The sequence below is a fragment of the Opisthocomus hoazin genome, chromosome 5 (assembly GCF_030867145.1).
Source record: "Opisthocomus hoazin isolate bOpiHoa1 chromosome 5, bOpiHoa1.hap1, whole genome shotgun sequence".
Lineage (NCBI taxonomy): Eukaryota > Metazoa > Chordata > Aves > Opisthocomiformes > Opisthocomidae > Opisthocomus > Opisthocomus hoazin.
The window spans coordinates 6999544-7022405 of record NC_134418.1 but is presented as its reverse complement, the minus strand read 5'-3'; the positions used below and the strand labels follow the sequence as shown (position 1 = coordinate 7022405).

The 22862-nt window shown below is 50.8% G+C and overlaps 1 protein-coding gene across 4 annotated transcripts; it reads left to right on the top strand.

The window, feature by feature from the left end:
* Positions 1-1941: 1941 nt before the first annotated feature.
* THNSL2 (threonine synthase like 2) lies at positions 1942-10923 on the top strand. Of its 4 annotated transcripts, none has more exons than XM_075420299.1 (9): positions 1942-2125; positions 2719-2946; positions 3634-3828; positions 4094-4246; positions 4951-5181; positions 6055-6203; positions 8970-9095; positions 10246-10385; positions 10508-10923. In XM_075420299.1, the coding sequence occupies exons 2-9, from the start codon at positions 2724-2726 to the stop codon at positions 10734-10736; spliced, it is 1446 nt and encodes a 481-aa protein (XP_075276414.1). In that variant the 5' UTR covers positions 1942-2125; positions 2719-2723; the 3' UTR covers positions 10737-10923. The 4 variants fall into 4 exon arrangements, with proteins under 4 accessions (XP_075276414.1, XP_075276413.1, XP_009933045.2 ...); XM_075420298.1 differs by having other exon boundaries at positions 2674-2946; XM_009934743.2 differs by lacking the exon at positions 1942-2125 and having other exon boundaries at positions 2133-2946.
* The last annotated feature ends 11939 nt before the right edge of the window (positions 10924-22862 follow it).

The window sequence follows — 22862 nt, the reverse complement described above, 5'->3', positions numbered from 1 at the left end:
GGGCCAGAGGAGGCCACAGCAATGATCCGAGGGCTGGAACCCCTCTGCTGTGAGAAAAGGCTGGGAGAGCTGGAACTGTTCAGTCTGGTGGAGAGAACGCTCTGGGGAGACCTTACAGTAGCCTTTCAGTACTTAAAGGAGGCTTGTAAGAAAGATGAGGACAGGCTTTTTAGTAGGGCCTGTTGTGACAGGACACGGGGTAATGGTTTTAAACTAAAAGAGGGTAGATTTAAACCAGATATAAGGAAGAAATAGTTTACACTGAGGGTGGTGAGGCACTGTCACAGGTTGCCTGTGAAGCGAAGTTGTGGATGCCAGTCTCTGGAAACATTCAAGGCCAGGTTGGACGGGGCTCTGAGCAGCCTGATGCAGTTGAAGATGTCCCAGCTCATTGCAGGGGGGGTGGACAAGATGACCTTTAAAGGTCCCTTCCAACCCCAACTATTCTATGATTCACCATCGATTTAAACCCGAGCCATCCCTGAAGAGCAAGGTCCTGCTGCTGTGATTTTCCAGCACCCTCTGGATGCAGATCTGGGATGGGGATGGACCCCCATTACAGGGGTGTCACCCCACTACATGCCAATGTGCCCTGAGGTGGCTGCGGGTACGGGAAGGACCCTGAGATCACAGCGGGTCTGGGTGGCTCAGGCTTTTGTCTTTGCAACGTGATGAGGAACTTTGGGCACAGAGATCTCCTTATGGTGGGGAAATGCGGGCAGGTTGGGTGATATAATTGATATAATTATAGATAATTAGATCCATTTCTAGTTGATTTGCCAGAGGTGATCAGAAAATGGAGACTATTAACACCACTCTGGCCCACTGGGTAAGCTGAGATATATTATTAAAAAGCTGCTGTTTGCTGCCTTCTCTGCTGCAGCTGCCCCAGTTGACCTTGAGCAACACCATCATGGGCAACTCTGCCCAGAGCCTGAAATTTAGCTTCTACCTCCTGCTGAGGACCTTGCAGCAACAATCCCTTTGGAACGCTGGGTGTAGAAAAGCCCTTTTCCACATCAGTGCTGAGGGCAAGGACTGGGCCATTCTCCACTGGAAAATTTTCTCATGGCTCCAGTTGCTCGCCATGGTTAGAGAGGCAGCGCGTGGTGGGTCAGACTCCGATGCTTTGGCAGGGAGTACGTCCCTTGCTGCAGGCGTGGGGTTCCTGGCTCATGGCTGGCTGTTATCAGCCATCCTTTTTACCTCTGCACCGTGCCTTCCTGGACTGAAGTCCCCACGCACGCTCCAGCAGCACACACTGAGCTGCACCCCGGGGCCATGCAGCCACCGGTCCCGTGCTGACCTTGCCCTTCAGAAAACACTTATTCTTTCTTAAACCAAAACCTAAGGAAAGGGGTGCACAGCCCTTCCCTTCAAAGCAGAAATGAGGTTCCTTTGCACAGCTCTGCACATGTCCCCTCTCCCTCCCGTGCCTCAGTTTCCCCGTCGGTGGGACGGGGCTGTTACAACATCCCAGCCTCACAGGCTGAACACTTGGCTTTGCACAGCTGAATTACAGACTGATTTTGGTTGGAAGGGACCTCCGGAGGTTTTTGACCCAAACCCTGCTTTAAGCAGGTTTAATCTCATTTAAATCCAACCTCACAGTTAAATCAGGTGGCTCAGCGCATCCCCAGCTGAATTTTGAGTTTTCCAGGGTTTTGCTGGAGACCACAAGCCCCTCACGCTCCGTGCGTGAAAATCCTCATGGTTAAAAGCGATCTCCTAATATTTAACTAGATTTCTCCCCAGCTGCAGCTCGTGCCTGCTGCCCCTTGCCCCAGTGCTCGGCATGGCGAGGAGTATCTCGGCTCCATCTTCCCCACGTATTCCCATTCCCAGGCTCGGCGCAGGGCGGCCGGCTGCGCGGCGGCGAGGGGAACGTTGGCGGGTTGCAACGGGGAGAAGTTTCCCGTGAGCACAAGGGCAAAGGGTGGCCGGGTTGCAAGCGGCAGCGGCGGTGGCGGCGAGTTCCTTGGCCGCTTTCCTGCCTCCGCGTGGGGTCAAGCGGCCTGCAGCCGTGCCGTGCCGTGCCGTGCCGTGCCGTGCCGTGCCGTGCCGTGCCGTGCCGTGCCGTGCCGTGCCGTGCCGAGGGGCTGCGGCGTTGGCCAGAGTGCCCGAGGTGGGAACAGCTGCGGGGGTTCACGGGATCGGGGCGAGAGGGGGCCTCTCCCGGCAGCGCCGGCGGCGGTTCGGTCGGATTTGCGTGTATCCGGTGGGTTTAGCTCAGCCCTTCCTACGCTGAGTTAAATCCTGCCCTTAGTTTAACCCCTTTGCACAAAATCAACCTGCTCTAAAAACATAGTTATTTCCATTTATTTATTTATTTATTTATTTATTTATTTATTTATTTATTTAAATTTTAAAACTCCAGCTTTTGCAAATAGCCTGTAGGGGACCTGACGTGCTTCCGCAGTGACTTCTGCGCCGTCAGAGCTTTTGCTCGGGCTGGGAAGTGTCTCCGGGGCAGGGCTGGAAGGGCACAGGGAAAGTGGGGCCAGGAGGCTGCAGCCACCTCCGTGCCAACCTCGGGCAGCGTTTCCGCTCTAGCTCCCCACGGTGTGAGATCTTTTTAGGGGAAAAGGTGTTGCCTTCCCTGAGGAGCTCTGTCTGTCCACACGGGAAGTTTTGGAGGGAGTCAGCTTGGGATGCAGGGCTGTTCCCCCCCAGGGGGGATGCTCCAGGGCCCTGGCAGTGACTGCGGTGCCTCCCCAGCACCCATGGAGTATGTCAGCACGCGGGGAGGCAAGGAGGCTGTTGACTTCGAGGGAGCCCTCTTCTCCGGCTACGCGCCCGACGGGGGTCTCTTCATGCCCCAGCGCATCCCCTCGCTGGATGGGGAGACCCTGCAGCGGTGGAGCCGCCTCTCCTACCGGGAGCTGGTGAAAGAGCTGTGCTCCCTCTTCATCACGGCCGAGCTGGTCCCACGGAGCACGCTCGACGGTGAGCCTCAACCGCGCGGAGAGATGCTCGCAGGGATGTGCACGGGGATTTTGGGGCGTTCAGATGCATCTGCCTGCCTCCGTCCCATCCTCTTCGCAGCCCCCAGAGGATGGAGCCTGTTGCACCGTTGCCTGCTCTTTTCTTGTACGCTCTTCTCCTCTGTCACCTTGCTGAGGCTTGTTACCTTCTGGATAAGGTGTCCCCTGTGTGCAAACAGGGATTCTGCTGACTGCAGTAGTGACGACTGATGCCATGGTCCTGCTCGCTGCTCCAGACCTGCCCTCCCACCAGCGCTTTCTGCTGCTCCACGCTCTCGCTGAGATCCAATTTTTAATGTTTTTAACAGCTTTCACTTCCACCAGAGGGCAGCTACAATCTCTGTCTCAAAGGCACGTTATGGTAAAATTCAGGTTTCCTGTATTTTGTATTTTAACAGTTTACTCTGATTATGTTGGCTGTCCCCCGGGGTCTCTCACAGTAGAGCTACTGAAGACGATAAAGAGGGCTGGTTTACTCCTAGTAACTCAGAATAACTTGTTGGATGTCTGTCACCTCTCCAGAAACTGAGAGTCTTTGGTTGTGCAGAAAGCTTCCTAGGAGCCTGAAGAGCAGAGACGCAGGAAGCCGTGGGTCAGAAAAGTACTCCTCTACCCAATCTAACAGCCCCTTTAACCATTTTCCCTCTAGACCTGATCGACAGAGCCTTCAGCAGGTTCAGACACAAGGATGTTGTCCACCTGTCCAGGCTGAAAGATGGGCTGAATGTTTTGGAGCTGTGGCATGGGGTTACTTACGCTTTTAAGGATCTATCCTTGTCCTGCACAGGGCAGTTTTTACAGTACTTCTTGGAGAAAAAGCAGAAGCACGTCACTATTCTCGTGGGTGAGTATGCCTCTTTGCAGGGCATAGAACTTCTGGGCAGGTGTCTACCTTGACAGCCATCATCCCATGGCCCTCCCCATAGATGCCCCGGGGTGCTATTGCCTGGTGGGTGGCTAGTGAGTGATCTCTGGGCAACGTCAGGGTGGCTGCTCTAGCCAAAAACATCTCCTGTAGCATCTCTGTATCTTTTTCCAAATGTGCAGTGCTGCAGGTTTGACCCATGTATCAATTTATTGCTTTTCTTAGTTCTCTCACTTTGTAATAGGGACTTCAGGAGACACGGGGAGCTCGGCTATTGAGAGCGTGAGAGGGCAGAAGAACATGGACATCTTTGTTCTGCTGCCCAAGGGGTTCTGCACCCAAATACAGGAACTCCAGATGACCACCGTCATTGAAGACAATGTCCACGTCTTTTCTGGTTGGCATTACTGTTAGACTGTCCACTTTCTGGGTCCTGCTGTGTCAAAACTGTGACCCTAAAAATCTGGGGGCTGCTACTTTAGCAGCTGCAGCCAGCCAGGTCATTGCCATCATGGCCACTGTGTCCAGATATCTGGCTAACAGGGGCCTATAGCAGACGTCCCGACTTTGACGAAAAGTGGTTCAAGCCATCCTTTTCTCCTGCCCACAGATCAGAGCTGCCTCCGTGCAGGTGGTTGGTGTGCAGTTGCACTGAATTCAGCACCCTTTCTTGGCACTGAAAGGATGGAGAGTCACCCCTTCCCTCTGTCCCCTCAGCCTCATGGATGGTCCGTTCCCTGCCACTGCACCATCCCTGCGGCAGGGATCACCATGGGCTGCTTGAGCCATCCCATGGACTCCTCTGCTCAGCCAGGTCTCTCCTAGGCATCACACAGGGGATGCAGGCATTTGCCTTCCTGGCAAATATATACTTGATGTGAGCAAGAGCCCAGAGTACAACGTCTGCGGAAACCACCCGGCATCCAGGCTGTGTTACTCAACCCCTGGCTCGTACAGCCCCCGAGGCAGACGGGCAGCTCAGAGCACCCCTGGCCAGGGCAAACCCGAGGGATTGAGACTGGCCCTATTTCTGAGCAGAAATACCTGGAGCCTGATGCGCTGATGTTGGCAGATCTAATCTTCCCTTTCTCCTTTTGACAGCTCATGGGAACAGCGATGAAATCGATGAGCCGATCAAGGAACTGTTCGCTGATGTCGATTTTGCCAGAAAACACAATCTGATGAGCTTGAATTCGGTCAATTGGTCTAGGATTATGGTGCAGATCGCTCACCACTTCTACGCTTACTTTCAGTGTGCCCCATCCCTGGACACCACCCCGCTGCCAGTGGTGGAAATTGTTGTGCCAACAGGAGGAGGAGGAAATATCACAGGTGAAGAGAGAAAAGATAGGTTAGATAGGGAAGAGAGAGTGCTGTGACCTATGGACTAAAAGTACTTTGCAGATGATGGGTATTGCTGTTCATCGAAACACCCACTCTCTGGTAGGATTTCTTCAGAACCGCTTATATTTTATTACTCATGTATGGTTATTACTCATTTAGGTGTCACTGATGCAAGGTGCAGAAAAACCCAAACCACCCGTTGATGATGACTGTAGCTATCTTGAGGATGGGCACATTAGAAGAGAACAGAATATGTTTGATCCAGAAAAGAGGGAAAATACTGTGGCTCTATTTCCTAAGTGAGACGTTAACAGAGGTGGAGAATCTTGCCTGGTCCTACTCTGGTTTGCATGGTAGTGCACAGTCAAGAAACCACTCTTAGTTGCATAATCTGGTGTTCTGAATGTGAGTCCTTGATTGCCTCCATCCCAAAATAGGCATGAAACTGTCTTATGAAAGCAGTAAAGGACTCCATGCAACTCCATGCATTCAACTGCATGCACTATATTTCCAGGTTGTCTATCTGAGGCAGCATTAATAAGTAGCAAGAGCCCAAACGCTTCATCTCTCTTGCTTGAACGGCAGCTGCCTGACCTCTTGGTCCCCTGCCCATCCATCTCCAAATGTGGAGATGCCCAAGGGTCAGTATTCAATGGCAGGAGGAGCACTGCATCCCTGGATTTTGTAATCTGCTTCTCTACCAAAATCTTAAAGGCAGATAGCTCAGAGTCCATTAGGGAACGTCATTTCTGTTTGCTTCTGACCTATACGCTCAATTAATTTGTGCAATAACTTCTTTGCTAAATGTCTTTTGAAGATTTCTTCATCAAGCATGCATGTGTTTTTTCACTTTTTTCCTAGCTGGTTGTATTGCTCAGAAAATGGGTCTCCCAATTCGACTTGTTGCTGCGGTCAACAGCAATGACATCATTCATAGGACTGTTCAACATGGAGATTTCTCACTGTCAGAGAGTGTGAAGGCTACGTTAGCATCAGCCATGGATATTCAGGTATATAATGAATTGGCCAAAATGTGAAAATACCAAATAATATATATTTTTGTAATTTTTTTCCCTTGCACTCTTTTCTACCTGGTTTATGAGAGCATAATTCTGCCACTGGCAATGCCTCTCAGCGATGCATTAAGAGGTGTGACTCCTATTGAGCATTTGTGCTGCAGACTGCTGAGGTGAGATAGATGAAACACCTTCTTCCTCATTTTTCAGGGCCTGACTTTGTCATCTTCATTGTTAAATGCTGAGTTTCTGGGGTTTCATTATGTGCAAGATTAGCAAGAGAGGGATGTTTTCTCAAAAAGTGACACTTAGAAAATTACAAATCCCATCATGTCTCAGAGGCTTTGTTGATGCTTCTGAAAACCTCCACCAAGAGCAAAAGAGACCAGGAAGAAGGTAGGGAAGCCCAGAAGAATCTCATCTATGGCCATCTGCAGCTTGCTCAGAGCAAAACAAGTCTCAGCAGGCAGGCAAAGGCCTCAGAAATGAAAAGTCATAGAGGAACAGAAACCAAACACCTGGAAGAAAATACCTCCTATTTCATACCTACCCTGTGATCCACAGGGATTGGATTTGCTTCCAAACAAGTGACCAAAGTATGAAACACTTGGTGTTGTATCACTGTGGCCTTAAGCTACCTGGTTTTTCCGAAAGCTGTTCAAGTACACTGGGAGGACCAGAGAGCCTGGAGGAGCTGCCATGCTTTGCAGTCAGTAAGTCGCCCCTATCACAAGGCTGCTGTGGTCTAGTGATTGACTTTCCTCTGGAGTCATGAATTTGTGGGGGTCCTCAAGCTCAAAGGATAGCTGGGCTCTTCTCTTGGTCCATGTCCCTTCAGTAGCATTGATCTGCTAAGGCCCCTAAGCATGTGCCAGACTTTGGGATCATGAGGGAAGGCAGACAGGTGAGGTGATGTTCAGAGATTCCAAAGGATCTGGATAGCTGCATCCTTCTGCACACCCCTCTCCGTGGCTGCATGGGGCATCACCTTTCAGCTCACATCTGAAACATCCATGCAAATACTTCCGCAGCTCAACAGATCATTCATGCTGGAGCAGAATTCAGGAGGCCTCTAGTTGGGACATGCTCAAAGCGTGGTCAGCCCTGAGGTCAGACTGGCTTGCTCAGGGCTTTGTCCAGTCAGATGTTGGAAACCTTCAAGGATGGAGAACGCACAACCTCTTTAGGTTGCTTCTTCTGCAGACTAAGCTAAAGCAGAGAAAAATTTCCAGTTAGATACTAACTGAAGAGTTGAAGGTGAAGCAGAAAGTCCAGTGTGGATGAGCCTCATAAGGATCAATCCCAGGAGAATCACAACAGACGCTGTGTCTTTGCAACACCTAAACCCAACCAGGGGCTCTTTTCTGGCCCTCAGGTCAAGAAGCACCATGCAGCTCATGTCCACATGCCAGAACTTTCCTTGGGAGCAGTCACCAGCATGACCTGTCCTCCACATTGGATCCCAGTGTGCTCCTGAACAACTCTAGTGGCATGGAACACAACCAGACCGGAGAGCTGGCTAACAACTTAGATGGCAATGCCAGTGCTTGCACCGGTGCCCCGGCCCAGTGCAACCTACTGGTGTCACTGTAATGATCTGTAGTTGAAACCATAAGGCTGGTACGAATGGAGGGTGAAGGGGAAGGTCTGGATGTGGGAGCAGGAGAAAGAAGGACAGGAGAAAGGATGTCAGCAGGATGGTGCTGGAGGCACCTCCTGCAGCAGGTCATAGAAGTCCAGGCCTACTGACATGTAGCTTCTCAGGACAGCCAGGCTGGGAAGCAGAGGACAGCCTAAAATAGGGGACAGCCTAAAGCAAAGGGTAGGCTACACCCAGACTAGACTGAAGATTACAGGCTGGAGGCTCTGGGAGATGATGGTGGGAAGATGAAGAGCAGGACTGGGGCCATAAGGCGCCCAGATAAGGACACGAAAGGCTGAGTAAGTCCTGATGACTCGCCAAGGTAGGGTGGGATGGAGAGACAAAAGGTCACAGGCACTGTCATCTCCTAAAAGGTATAAAGAGCTCATCCAAAACCATGACTTGAACCCAGGAGATGAGATGAGGACTCGGTAGTCAGTGCCCCTTGTCTTATCTGTCTCTCAAAGGTATCTTGGCCAGACCACCTGGATGAATGTTTCTTGGTGCTTGTGAGTGTGCAGGAATGAGAGAGTGAGGAGTGAAATTGTTTTGGGACCCTCCTGTCTGGCCTTGTACCGAGTTCTGCTGCGGTGTTGCAACACTGATTGCTACATGGCCATACAGACCAGTCAGGCCCTATATGTGCCTTATATGTTCATAAAGATTATCAGTCAGCCCTGCAGGGAGCTGGGTGTCTCATCAAGTCACGCGGGAGCTGGGTGACTCACAGCAGCATCTGAAACACTGAGTAAACAGCTGGATATTTCTGGTTCTCAAACACACAGCGTGTTATTAGCCTGGGTTCCTCAAGGTGATTATACAGATGTGGTCACACCATTGATTTATCAGTTGTCCCTTCATTAGTTTTTTTTTAATCTGATGGTCACTGCCAGGCTGCTCTGACAGGTCAGAGGTCTGAAGGACATCATGTTCCCAAAGACTTGTCTTGGGATGTAGGTATGCAGGAGGAAGACACAAAGCCCACCCCAGCTTCCACCAGGAAAAACGCGGCAGTAGGACCTCAACCCTAATTAGCCATCAGAGGATCCACACAGGTGTTCTCCCCCCGAGATGGACACTTGAATTTCCACTGCTCACCTATTGCCTTGCTATCCCAGGAGCCTTACAACGTGGAGAGGATCCTCTGGCTGCTCTCGGGCTCCGACAGCCGCCTGACAAAAACGCTGATGGAGCGATTCAGTGTAATGAAAAGCCTTCAGCTGCCGGAGGATTTGCACAGAATGGTCAGTTCCTCACACACACAGTGCCGTATGTGTGCATGTGTAAGGAGATTTACTGCTACTGGCTGTTTTCAATCCATTTTCAGAATAAAAAGTCATAGTGGAGAGTTTCCAACCAAAAATTTAAGCATGAGGCCAGAGGCATTTTATATCAGTATGTGTGCATGGAGATGTTAAAAATCGCTTTATTATTATTTTTTTAAAAAGAAACCTTTCTTCTTTGCAAAACTGATTAAAAACGGCCAAGAATTATTTAAGTAGAATATGCAGCCACCCTTTCCTTGGCCACTCCAGTGCCAGCATGGGCTGTGCACTGAGGCACTGCGCAGCGGGTGCTGGCACGGGCTGTGAGTGGCGTTTGGGAGTGCGTCTGCTGGGTTTGGTGCTGCAATTCAGCCTCAGTATTGTGACAAAAGGGAGGATGAACATAAATCAGAGAGAAATACAAGAGAAAACATTTGAGTCGTGAGGCTCTTTGGGTCCTTTGGACCAGATGCAAAGTCCTGCCTCCTCCGGTCCAACATGCGCTGTCCCCCACGGCGCCTGCTCCTGCTTGCACAGCAGCAAAATAAATGCTAAAGAACTGGATTATTAAAAGAAAGAAGAGCTATTACACTGAGGTAGATTTTACAAGCCCTCAGAAACTCCCCGGGCGCATGCAAATAGCAGCGCAGAGCTGAGGAGCTGAGTCTCGGCTCCTCTCCACCCACGCTCCCAGCACCTGGGGTGGAATCCCCTCACTCGTGCCCTGGCCCTGGGGCCATTTCCAGTAGTGCCTCATCCCCTGGCTACAGCAGCAACCCCTTTTCCAACATGAGGAAGAACTTCTTCCCTCTGAGAGTGATGGAGCACTGGAACAGGCTGCCCAGGGAAGTTGTGGAATCTCCTTCTCTGGAGATATTCAAGACCCGCTTGGACATGTTCCTATGCAGCCTGCTGCAGGTGACCCTGCTTCGGCGGGGGGGTTGGACTAGATGACCCAGAGAGGTCTCTTCCAACCCCTACAATTCTGTGATTCAGTCCTCGGGGAACCCCATCCTCCAGCTTCCCTATTTCGAACCGCTTTGCTGAGTGCCCATGACACAAGCCTGGCTGGGAACGTGGAGGGTGGTGATGCCCTGTGCAAACTTCCCCATTTCTCCTGGGGCCACAGCTCTCTGAGACCCTGCGCTCCTGCTCGGCCTCGGACAAGGACATCGTGCGAGCCATGCAGCGCTGCTGGGAGGAAAACCAGTACCTGCTGTGTCCCCACTCCGCCGTAGCTGCTCACTACCACTACTCGCAGCCAGACGGGTAAGGACGGTCGCGGTCGGGAGTGTCGGGGACCAGAGCATCACCTCCCCCTTGCTCCTGCAGCATGTCTAGCTCAGGGCTCGCATCCGTCAAAAGTTTTCGTGCTTTTCTCTCCTTTTCAGCATGCCCCGGTGTTGTTTAGCTCCAGCTTCTGCAGCCAAATTTCAGGATGCCCTGCTCCAAGCCGGGCTGGTTCCCCAGCTGCCCCCTGAAATCACTGCCTTAACGGCGATGGAGACGAGGTCCACTGCCCTGGAGCGGGGGCAGGACTGGGCACAGGCACTCCGGGAGCGGATCGAAGCTGCGGCACAGGGGTGGGGGATCGCTGGGCAGGGAGTCACACAGACCTGAGCTACCCGGGCACAGCTGGCCGATGCCTCCCAGGGCTCATTTTCCATTTCCAGGAGAGCCCAATGTTGTGCTGAGAGAGGAGCCTATGGTCTCTGTGCAACGAATTATTAGCACAAACACACTTTGCTGTTGAATTATATAGACTATTTGGTAGCATTTTCAGTAAAGAGCTCTACAATTGTATCATTTTTTCCCTATAAATTAATAAAAACTGATTGAAATCTGAATAAACCCACCTGTTCCATCATTAAATGCTGTTACAGAAAGTTCTTGTAGCACTACTCACAGTTGCCAGCTTCCTGACCATTATCCAGCGATTCGGGCCCCGTGCTGGGTTGTTCAGCCCAGTGGTCCCAATAGCACCCAAGATGCTGAATGGGAAATGCATGCAGAGGTGGGATGGATCTTCTTCACTCATCCCCATAATTTAAGCAGTCCCAGGGACTGTTCCCAGGCATTGAAACTTGCTCAGCGATAGTGTGGAATAGTGGATGTTTTCCCTGGAGATGTTTATTTTAAGGAGCTACTTTCCAATCTTGCAGTTTTTAGTCTAGTCCTTCTGCAGACTCTTCCTGGGCAACTTCCACTGAAACAAACGGGAAATGGGAAATTCCCCTTGTCTTCAGCCTGAAACTTCAGCTCTTTCTATACCATGTTCCCATCATACACTTATAAATATATAAATACCTCATGTGGGAGCTGCCTCCACAAGTCATGCATCTGGCAGGAATCTCTTGTGCCTAAAAAGGGGGAGAAAAACCAGGAATAATTACACCAGGGGGGAAAAATCCCCCTTTGCCATCAAAAAAAAATTCCTGCTTTGACATCAAAGGAAGTCCCGTAATGGGAGGATTAATTTGAAGGTTTAGTGGCATTTAGCGGGGTAAAAGTAAATTCTGTGAAGTGAATCAGCATGGGATGTTGCAGAATGTGCGGGAAGAGTGGGAAGCTTTGCCTGGGCTGCAAGCAGCCTTGCTGGCACCCGGGCAGCCTTTTCCTCGGCTCCCCCGGCACAGCCGGCCCCGCGGCTGCCTCTTCCCATCCCACCGAAACCCTGCAGGAGAGGAGGCACCCGCGGCCCCTCCAAGGCAGGGGCCGAGGCTGCCCCTTCCCAATTAACGAGGGTGAGTGAAACAGCTTAGCTGAAAACGATGCAAAAACCCACAGTGCTTGGATGCTGGATGTATTTGATGTTAATGTCTCTACTACTCGTTGCATGGATTGAGCAGTTGGAAGGAAAATGGTGGTGCGGTCCAGGGAAGGTCTGATGCTTCACGAGGCTCTTTAAGAGCCAAGCCAACCAGCAAAATATGTCTTACTTCAGGAATAACGCAGCCTCCTCCTCAGGGCTAACCTTGCCCCAAAGGGTGGCTTTGCACTGGGGGGCAGCACAGCAAATCACTGGTGGTGCCGATGAGAAACCCCCCTGATCCCATCTGACCCCTGCGACCAGCTGCCCCTTTCGTTGACGCACACGTTGTACTCGTTGGACTCCACCGCCTTTAATAGCTGCCTCCCCAGATGTTGCGGTTCTCGGCCAGGAACGGCTGCCTGGTTGTAATTTAGCTCTTAATCATAGCTTAAGACACCCCGAGAGGTGGGAGAGGTCTGAAATTGCATCCAGCTCCGCATCCAAGCGAGAGGTTGCAAATCCGGCTTGCTGGCCAGGACCCGAGCAAAGAGAGGGAGATGGGAGGGTGAGGGGCCGGCCCTGGGCCCCCAGAGAGCACCGAGAAGGACAGGGTGAAGGGTGCTGTGCTTACAGCCCGCCAAAACCCCTGTGTGTTTTCAAGCAGAAAGGTGAATCCCTCCCCATGCTCCCATCTCAGAGCAGCCAGATGGGGAAAGTGTCCAGCCTGAGTGTGGGAAGGTGTCAGACCACAGCCAGGCGGGGTGAAAAGGGGTTCAATTTTCAAATGTCCCTGAGGATACCCCTATGGGGTGAGGTCGCTGCCTCTCTCCCGGTCAAAACCAGATGTTTTTTGGGCAGGACACTATGAAAACTCTCTGTGTGATTTCTGGGGCAGAAGCACAGCAGGAAAAGCCTGTTTCACGCCTGGAGCCGAGGCAGAGGGAGCACGGACAGGCTCGGCTTGCAGGGCGGCCACGCTCCCGCAGAGGGCAATGCACGGCCACCCGTGGCATCCCGGGTGCCCGGGATGCGGGAGTGAACCTGGCCTGGTGGGACCACAGCATCCCTGGCTGCTCCCTCGCTTGGGGGCTCCCACTTCAGCCCCAAAACGGCGCTCAGGGCCCTGCTCGCTGCTCTTCAGGTCTCCAGCTGAAAGGGAGGGTTGGCTTTTTTTGATGGAAAGATGGAAAACCCAGGGAGAAAAGTAGTGCTGAAAGGTGGTACCTTCTTGCCCAGCACTTTAATGGGCAGCTGCAAGCTCTGGCAGCTTGACATGTTCCCGAGGTTAGTGATATATTACTTCTGCACCTTCCAGAGCTGTTCAGGCCAGACTTGTGAAATAATTCATCTTATACATGAACTGCTCACACTTCTTCCCAGCAAAAATTCCAGTTTCAGGCTCCTCACCCAGAGCAGATCCGACTCACACATCCTAGGAGACAGAGCTGCCCACGAGCCAGTGGCCATCCTCCGCAGGGACCCCATGTCTTGCCAGGGGTGATGTTCCCGTGGAGACTGGGACCCTTCACACTGACGGACATGGCTGGGATGTGCTCCTAACCCCAAAGTACCTCAAGTAGGAAGTATTGTGTTGGGATGGAGATGCAATGTGTTGGGACAGAGGTACAGCATCCCCCATGGTTCAGCTGGAGGTTCCTACCCAAGAGCTGATACATACCAAAGCATCTTGTTGTCCTGTAGCCATCTGTCAGCATATCCAATGTGGGATTGGCATGCTTGTCCCAGTGTGGGGTGGGATGTGTCTGGCTACACATGGGGTCTACCCTTTAAGCCGTCTGCCCCCGAGCTATCAATCATCGCCTGGCGTTGCACCCCATGGAGACATCATCAGCAGACCCACACTGTGGTTCATCGTTCCAACCAGTAACAGTGCCATTAAGAGCGCTATTAATTAAAGGGATACATGGGATGGCTGTCTGGCTGCAGTGCTGGCTGAGCTAAAATTAGAGGGAACATACACATCCCTGATGGGCTGAGGATGAGGATGCTATTTCCTTCAAGCAGAGCAGTCTAGTCTTTCTTCATGCTTTGCCACTATGTCCATCCCCATCTTCCAGCTCGTGGCCACTCACCCCATCCCTCCCACCCAAGGAACTGATTTTGGGGCGTTTCCTCCGTGGACCGGGGCATCACGTCCTTCTGCTCCAGTGTTACCTTTATGGGCTGGGAGGAGGAGTCCGCAGTGCGGTGAATTATAAGCCAGTGCTTTAAAACAGTGTTCTGAAGCTTTGGGAGTTGAATTATTATTTATAATGCCCTGGGGGTGCCGTGTAATTTATGGACAGGTATGAAGACAAGTAGGCGCTCAGACGTGGGGATGAGCACAGTGTAAATGCCGAGATAGAAAGATAGATAGATGGATAGATGAAGATAAGCTTCTTGGCTAGGAGAGCTAGAGATTGAAAAGCCTGCTCTTATAGATCTCTGCTATCCTGGGGTAATACCTACTATCCTAGTACTCCCACTCCATATAAAGTCATGTAAAATCTGGTGCAAATGGTTTGTTTACTCTTTTTTAAAATTAATTTATCCCAAGTGCAAGGGGAAAAAAAAAAAGGAGTTGCTTTGTTGTTGCAATTTGCTGCTAGGCATTCCTATGTGTGCTAATGATAAGTATTAATTAAATAGCTTGCTGTTGTCTTTTAAATGCAGTTCTTTCAGGCTGTAATTAAACACAGACACCCAGCCCTTTCTGTCTGCATAGAAAGAGGCAGGCAGGCCTCCGGAGCTCTGCACTTCTTTCCTTGTAGCGAGAGAGAAGTGGAAAATGAGGCAAAACCAGTTTCCATTGAAAACTCACCACCCTGTGCATGTCCTTCACGGGGAGAGCAACCAGCTCAAGGAAATTAGAGGAACGCGACTTCCAAGATCCCAGCCCTGCAATCAAAGTAAGTTTATATGCCCTTAAGATTTTGCAGCTTCAAACACTTTAAAGGCAGAGGAGATCACTTTGTTTGATCTCCAGAGCAACACAGGCTGTTGAACATCACTCTGCCTCTTTCGTCAAGCCCAGCAACTTGTTGGCTTGTCAACATCTTGAGCTAAAGATCTAGGGAAAGGAGTCTGTCTCTCTCACTTGCTTCTTAGTTTCCCGAGGTTTTTTTCACCCTTGCTGTGAAAAACCAGGCACCGCTGTGAATCCCTGTCCCTATGCTGCTCCCATGGTTAATGTTATTCTCACAGTGCAGGGTGTGCTTCCCAGGGAAACCTGACCTCCCACCAGCCCTGCTCTCCTCTCACCTCCCTGGCTTCAAACAGGCACTTAGCACTAAAGCCCTCTAAAAATGCAAATAAAAAGGTCAGATGCTCACATGATGGAAAGCAACCCCCAAATAACATTTGCTGAACGACACCTATACCCAGCACTATCCTTGCCCTCAAAGGTGACTGATCTTTGCTGCTGTTAATCAATAAACACATGAAGAGACACTGGCTGCCTGCTGCATCGCTTATGAGACTGGCTGGGGGAAGATGCAGCTTGCTTGAACGATGCCCTGGCTGGCGCTGGGTTGTGAAAGACAAGTTGCGTGGGAGGGAGGAGTGGAGGCACAGGAGGAACGGAGCCAGCTCCTGCCGGTCACCCCAGATCCACACTTCAGCCTGGAGCTGGACCTGCTTCTTGACGGGCAGCGGCAGTGAAGAGCTTCACCATGACGAAGACAGTGGGGAGCGTGTTTAACAGCTGCACATATGTGGTTTATTGAATGGAAACATTTAAGGATGCATTTGTGTAACTTATAACCTGATATCTCTATGTGTAATACGTATATAGAGAATATAAGACAGCTCTATTGCCTGCCTGCAAAGGGGTCACCCAACTGAGGCAGCACAGACCTTCGGGCCCCCCAACTGATGCTCCTCCACCTTGATGGCTCCCCATCCTTTCCACAAAACAGCCATGGCTGTTTTGGGGTCCTGTAAACCCAAGAGTGGATTTGCCATGTCCCCCCTGTCCCATGGCTGGGTCTGTCCTGTGGTTTCGACGCAGCCCGACAAGTACCCACAGAGAGCGGGGAACACAGGAGGGAGTCTGGGACCTTCTGCAGGCTCCTTCCCCAGCAAGGGGAACACAGGGCTGGGAGCATCATTGGGGCTGGCAGTGCCAGCAGCGGCAGAAGTGGCTCAGGAGATGATTTTTCCCAATTATTTACATTTTAGAAATGAGGAAAAGAGAAAAATGAGAAGGGAAAATTGAAAAAAAAAAAAAGAGAAAGAAAAGCTAGTTTCCATTCAGAAATTAAACACTTAATTGAAAAGGAGTTTGGATTTGTTTGGATTGTAACAAAAGACTTTGTTTCACCAAAAATGAGCTGATTTTGAGCACAAACTTTAAAAAAACATTCTGAGCAAAAAAAAGATATTTTCAAGCCATAATGATTCACATTCAGTCCAGACGGTTAAAATGTTGTTTAAGTTTTTGGAAAGGGAGCAAATTTAGACATTTTAGAAATCTTTAAAATACCATATCAAAAAAAAGGTGATATTGGGGGGAGGACATGTGTTGCCTTGCTGGAGCAAGAGGGCCGGAGAAGAGAGGAGCCAGTGGCTGCCTGGGGTAGCTCTGTCCTTGCCCTGACACCCTTGAGATCACCCCGAGCGCTTTAAGATCATGAGATACTGAGGACAAAGAGTTTGTGTTCTCTTCTTTACTTTCTAGTTCCCTGCCTTTTGGGGCTCCCAAAGCTGTTCAGTGTTTTTAGCACAGGTTAGAAACCGCTTCTTAAAGAAAGCAGTGGAGAATCACAGATAACTTGGCTCCAGGAGGGCGATGATTTCAGAAAAATACAAAAAATAATCATTCCTTTTAAAAAGACATGACATTTTTGCCATTAAAATTAAATCAGAGCTTTAAGCAAAAGAGTAGCTTTTGGGGGTGTGGTCTGTTCTTTTGCTGACTTTCTGTGTGACCCTGGGGACACTCAAGATGGGGTGAAGACCAGGGGCCCTCCTGCAGTCCACCCAGCCCTTGGCACCAGCTTGGGGTCCCACACTGGCTGGGGACCGGGCTGCTGCCACCTCCTTGCCCTGAGCTTGGTCCTCTGCAGCCCTGCTTGGTCCCTACCTGCCCAGCAAAGCACCAGCATCCAGCCCCCCTCCCTGGGAGCTCCTTGCCTCCGCTCCTCTGGGATGCTTGCCGGGATTAGCCGGGCTATGCTCCCTAAACCCATCACGTGCGTTTCAATAGTTTTAATTGTTGCCTTTGAGATAATTACAGGCTGGAGAGAGCGAACAGGAAGAGCCCTGTGGATCTGCACCGGGGCTCGGGCGCACCGTTGTGTACGGTATGGTAGGATTGCTGCTTAGCAGTGTTTTTCCTGCTCAGGAGAGCGGTTTGCATGCCGCAAGGAGAGAAGGACTGCAGGTGCTTGCTCCCCATGGCTGGAGCAGCTGGAAGAGGTCCCCCCAGCACCCTGCTCCACCCACCCCAGGGAAGAGCATCTCCCAGCACTGAGCCCAGCAGATGCTGGTTCTTGCTCGTTTAAGCCACAGCTTTTTCCTCCTTCCCAAGCCCATTTAGAAGGGAACGCACACCTGAAGTGAGCAGGACGACGAAAATCAGGCTCACAGCCAGGCAGGGAGCACCCAGGACTCCCCATGCCTAGAGATGAGGCATCACCTTCATCCAGCCCCGGCACTCTCTTTGGCTCTTAGTAAGGTGGCCCACACTTGTTTTTTTTAGGATATTACTGTTTGTTCTGGTCCCTCACTGGCTATCCATCCTCCATCACTAGAGAAAACATCTCCCTGATATTGAAGGGAGATATCTCAGTTTCTCCTGCAGCCTGGAGTAATTCAATACTGAGTGAGAGGAGCACGGTGACCGCTTTTCCCCTGTTTGTACCTTTCTTGCAATTATTTTGTTGGAGCTCCGTTCTGGCTCTCAGGGATAACATGGCTTCCCGGGTGCTGCCTTGTGGCACAGGAGCCGGGGCAGCACTGAGGACCCCTCTCAGGGCACAGAACTTCTCCAAGGCTAGCCGTGCACACCATGTTTCTCTCTTAAATATTCTGCAGCCCCTTGCGGTCCCCTAACAAAGCACATCTTGAGCATGTAGCATTACAGCATCCAAGTTAAGTCACACAGCCTCCCCCACCTGCGGGCACCAAAGTGATTTGCTAGATGGGCTGTTGCTTTGCCATGGTTGAAGGTGCTGCTGCTGCTCACGAGTTGCTCATTCCCATCCCTCTGATGGGTGGGATGAGTCCAGCAGCTGAGCAGCGATGGTGGAATGTGATGCTGAGCCTGGAGGGCTTTGCTGTCATCCATCTGACTTCGCTCTGAAGCAGGTGAGGAGCACTGCCCACTTTGTCCTAACACCTTCCCCAGCAGGAGACAGGAAACTCCCCTGCTCTCAAATGTTTCCTTCCTAAATGAGAAAAACAACCCAAACACCGTTTTTTCTTGAGATCTTCTCCAGCTTGGTGTGTCAGTATGAAACCTGGCAAGAGGCTCTTCTACTTGCACTTGCAGTGCACCTTAACAGTGATACATTTTAAAATGAAGACAAGATTTCCTCTAAATACAAGAGATTGCTCTAGTTCATCCTGCTGATTGCAGGACGCCTCATGGCTGGTGCAGTTTGGAGGACCAGGCTGGTTGCTCGCAGACATTGAAACCAGCAGTTAATGCAGGGGCGATGTGGAGCCCAGCACACAAAAGATGCAATTTGTCTGAATATTTGTCTTAATAGAAATCCATTTAATAGCACATTCCCTAAATTACTGCCCCTTTTCCACCCAAACTCCTAACCTGGAAATAATCCCAGCAGAAGAAAGGGAAATAGTTCAAATATTCAATTGTGGTGAAGGTGAGCTGGCTCCTGGGTGCAGGTGTAGAGGGTGGGAGTGGGTCCCATCGCTGCCCCCAGGGGACTCGCTCTGCCCTTCTTGGGGGATTCAGACTTACCTCTGTAGGGGGTGGGTTAGATGTCAAACCCACCCCAAATCCAGAGCCTAGCATCCCAAGGGGTTCCTGGAGGATGGGATATTCCACTCCACGAGCTGCCAGCTTTGTGCCCATCGCCTTTCGCGTCGCAGCCCTCTTCTCCCTGTCCCCTTATCCCTTCCCTCTCCCTGTGATACGAGGCATTGGCAGAGAAATAAAATAATCAGGCTATTGCTTTATTACTTTCCACCCCTACTTCCCTCACGGCCATCTGTATTTCTGCAAACGTTTTTAATATTTGCTAATAAAAGCAGCTCCAGTAATGACATGCTCTTTCCCCAAGACAAAATTGCCAGGACTGGCGTTATCTAACAAACTCGTTTTGGCACAAGCGGTCCACGTTGGAGCCATTTCTGCCCATTCATGGGATTATCAGCCATCTCTGCAGCCAGCCCCAGCCCTCCTCTCTCATTCCTAGTTAATTGGTGTGAAATTGGAGCAAGTTCTCAGGTGATAATGTGTTTGCATTTACTGCTTCACTGAACCACCCTAGCCACTCAATCCCAGCTTCATTAAAGCCTCAATCTCAGCTTTTGCTCCTGGCTGTGAGCTTCAAACCCTATTTCCTGCGTGCCAGACATACAGCCTAACACATGTCAGGAAGACAGCTTGAGCGGAGCTGCTGGGAACAGGCAAGGCTACCGCCCGGGCGCCGCTCCGGGAAAATCACGTTCGCGGCGGGAGAGATGCTCGGAGTCCCCACGATGGCTTCACGCTGCGTTGGCTGGCTCCCCGTGCTTGAAAAAGGCATATTTTGTGCCCTTTAATTATCTTTGATTAATGAATTAATTTTTTTTTTCTGCAGCACTTTGAAGATAAAAAGCCCTCGTCTGAATTCTGTGATTAGTATTTAAAGACTCAAACAAAATATTTGTAGGCAGAAAAACCTAACCGAGGAATGCCTGTGTTCAAACACTCAATAGGGCCTATTCACAGGATCGGATTCCAGGGTTATTATTAGCAATAAGGTTATCTTTGTCATAATCTTTTTATGCACAACAAGCTATTGGATTCCACCCTCCCGTTTCGCTCGGTCCCTGGGGCAGAAGGTATACAAATCAGAGCTGGTTCAAGCCTTGCGAGTGTTTTTCATGCGAGTGGAGCTGAAGCCTGGCGAGGTCTGCTGCGATTATATTTAGGACCATCTGTAAGGATTTTTGGTGCAAGCTGCACGCCCCGGGATGTTCCCATCCAGGGGAGAAGTGCGTTGCCCCCGGAGTAGCTCCAGCCCTGCCAGCGCATGCTGCCGTGAACCTGCCATGCGCTGGGGACATCTGTGACACCCCATGGGGTGACTCTTCAACCCAAGGATGGAAAGGGATGGGTTGGGCAGGTCCTACACCTGCAGGTCACGGAGGCAGCTCCGAGCATCTCCCTGGTGCGTGAGATTTCACAGGTCTGGACACAGGTCCGGGCTCGGACGGGTCTGGACACAGTCAGGGAGAGCAAAGCCCTGCCAGCTGCACCACAGGGTGAATCTCTCATTTGGGGAGCCGAAAACACCTCTCTGCTGGGCTGGATGTGCCCAGGGGGTCCCGCCTGCCCCCAGCCCCAGCCGGGAAGCTGAGACAGGAGTGGGGCTGGACAGGCTGCGGGCTGGTGGGAACGGGTTGGTCTGAGCATGAAAGGAGAGAGCAGCTGCTTCTTGCCTCTTAATTTGGTTGTATTTCTAGCTCTTGGTGAGCTGCTTAAAGCTAAAGGTACGAGTTGAGGTTTTGTTGTTGTTGTTGGGGTTTTTTGGTGGGGTTTCTTTTTAATGGATGGTGGGTGTGATTTTTTTCAAAAGTGCTCCCTTTTGGCACGTCTCTGCCGGCGACGTCAGCGAGAGCTGCGGGATGTCTCTGCCGGAGCCCAGGAACACCTTCCTCTGAAACCCGCCCCGTGCATCTCCCCAAATCCAACCGCCGAGCACCGCGGGTGGGAGGAGGCGAGGCCACGTTCGGCGGCGGTCCTTCACCCCGAATGCCTTATCTGCTGCGAGGGATCCCCAGGTCACCCCGAAACCTGCTCCGAATATCCATCGGGGATTGTCCTCCGTGGCCAGAGCCCCCAGCCGGGATGCCAGCAGAGCTGAAATACATAGAGGCACATTAAAGGGTGGCTGGTGTGGCTTTGAAAAGGTGCAGCAATCCCCTGTAGCCTAGTTTTTAGAGAAAGTATTTTGTAGCTGGTTTTTCTCTTTGTGACTAAACATGGTTATTAGGCCCCGAGTGCATCATTAAACCTGTTATTAAAAGTAAACATGTTAAGGAGAATATACTGGTGTGCAGCAAGCTCATCCAGGGTGCTGGACCCTCTGGAAAAGTCATTAACATTTGTATTTAAAGTGAACATAGTTAAGAACATATTGGACTAATTCAGGGCCTTTGAGCTACTAAAACGACTACCATTAAAAATAAATATGTTAGGCAGAATAAGTTGCATAATTAGAATTATTACGATGTTTACTCTGATTGTTTTTCATTCTGGCCTCTCATTTAAGAGGTTATTTGTATGTATATATAATATATATATGTTATATATATATACATACATGGTAATATTTCTAACTAAATATTTGGTTATCTATTGTGTTAAAATGACTCTGCAGGATAAATTTGACTTCCTTGTTGCAGGATGAGACAGAGCCCTGGCAGGATGAAGTCTTGAATAAAGCCATGGGGAAAAATAATAAATAAATCTTGGCTATATGTAAGTGTTGTGGCCACGGTCCAGTGTCCGTTGAGTTCAGTGGGAACCTTTCCTTGAATTTGCTGCGCTGGGTCAGACCGCAGGAATGCGCCTCCTGCTTTGATGGTTTCACTATTGGTAGGTCAGCTTGGAAAATCAGAAAACCAGCAGCTTTGCTTTCCATGGGCTGTTCCCAGGCCGAGCTCCACCTGGCTTCAGCAACTCGCCGCAGCTCATGCCGTCTCATCTCGACCTGGTCTTCTATGGCTCATGTGTCCCTAGGGAGATGGTGGGGTGGGATCATCTCCCTGTCATGGGGGTTTCCCCACTTGGGGTCCTGGTGCCCCTTGCATGGGAAAAGATGCTCCCAGGGAAGAGTTTCTCACAGGAGTTTTGAACACAAGCAGTGACTTTTGCCTTGCTGACCTCAGAGACTGGTGCCTCCTGCCATGATCTCTTCATAACATATATACAATCCATATAGTGTGTATATATATATATATATCATAGAATCATAGAATAGTTCGGGTTGGAAAGGATCTCTAAAGGTCATGTAGTCCAACCTCTCTGCAATGAGCAGGGACATCTTCAACTCGATCATACTCAGAGCTCCGTCCAACCTGACCTTGAATGTTTCCAGGGACGGGGCACTGAACAGCTCTCTGGGCCACCTGTGCTGGTGTTTCACCACCCTCAGTGTAAAACATATTTCTTCCTGATATCTACTCTGAGACTTTTGTAGGGACTGAATGCTGAATGCTGTTACCTGCCAGGGACTTGTGTGGGAGCTGAGGCTTTCATGAGGCTGGGAAAGACCATTAAAAAAATCAGCTCTTACCATACCAGCCAAGGGACTTCCTCCAGTAACTCCTTTAGGAGTCCCAGTAACTCCAGCACCCAACTCCAGCACCCCACAGGATCAGAGGGGGCGGGACCACAGACCAGGGAGGAAAAAGCTGTACTACGGAATCATATGGGATGGGGGATGGCCCTTGAAGAGAAACTTGTTAGAGGGGTTTAGCTTAGTTCATTAATTACAGTGGAGGGGATAAGAGATTAATTAAACCCTGTTGGGTGGCAGTGACCAGCACCTTCCCCTCCAGCTCTTCTCCCGGGGGGTGCTCAGGGCTTGCAACCCCAGTCCTGAGGCTGTCCCAACCACGGGGCCACCCTGGTTGTCCACAGGGGTCTCAGGCTGCCTGCATGCCCCAGACCTGTGTGCGGGTCACTCGTGGGGTTGCCCCAACAGCACGGCCCTGTGTGGGCGTTCCTTGGGCTGGCATGACCCCGAACGCCCGTCAGCATATGGGAGATAAGCATCTACCCCTTGCTTTCTAGGAACAGGGCTATTAATGTC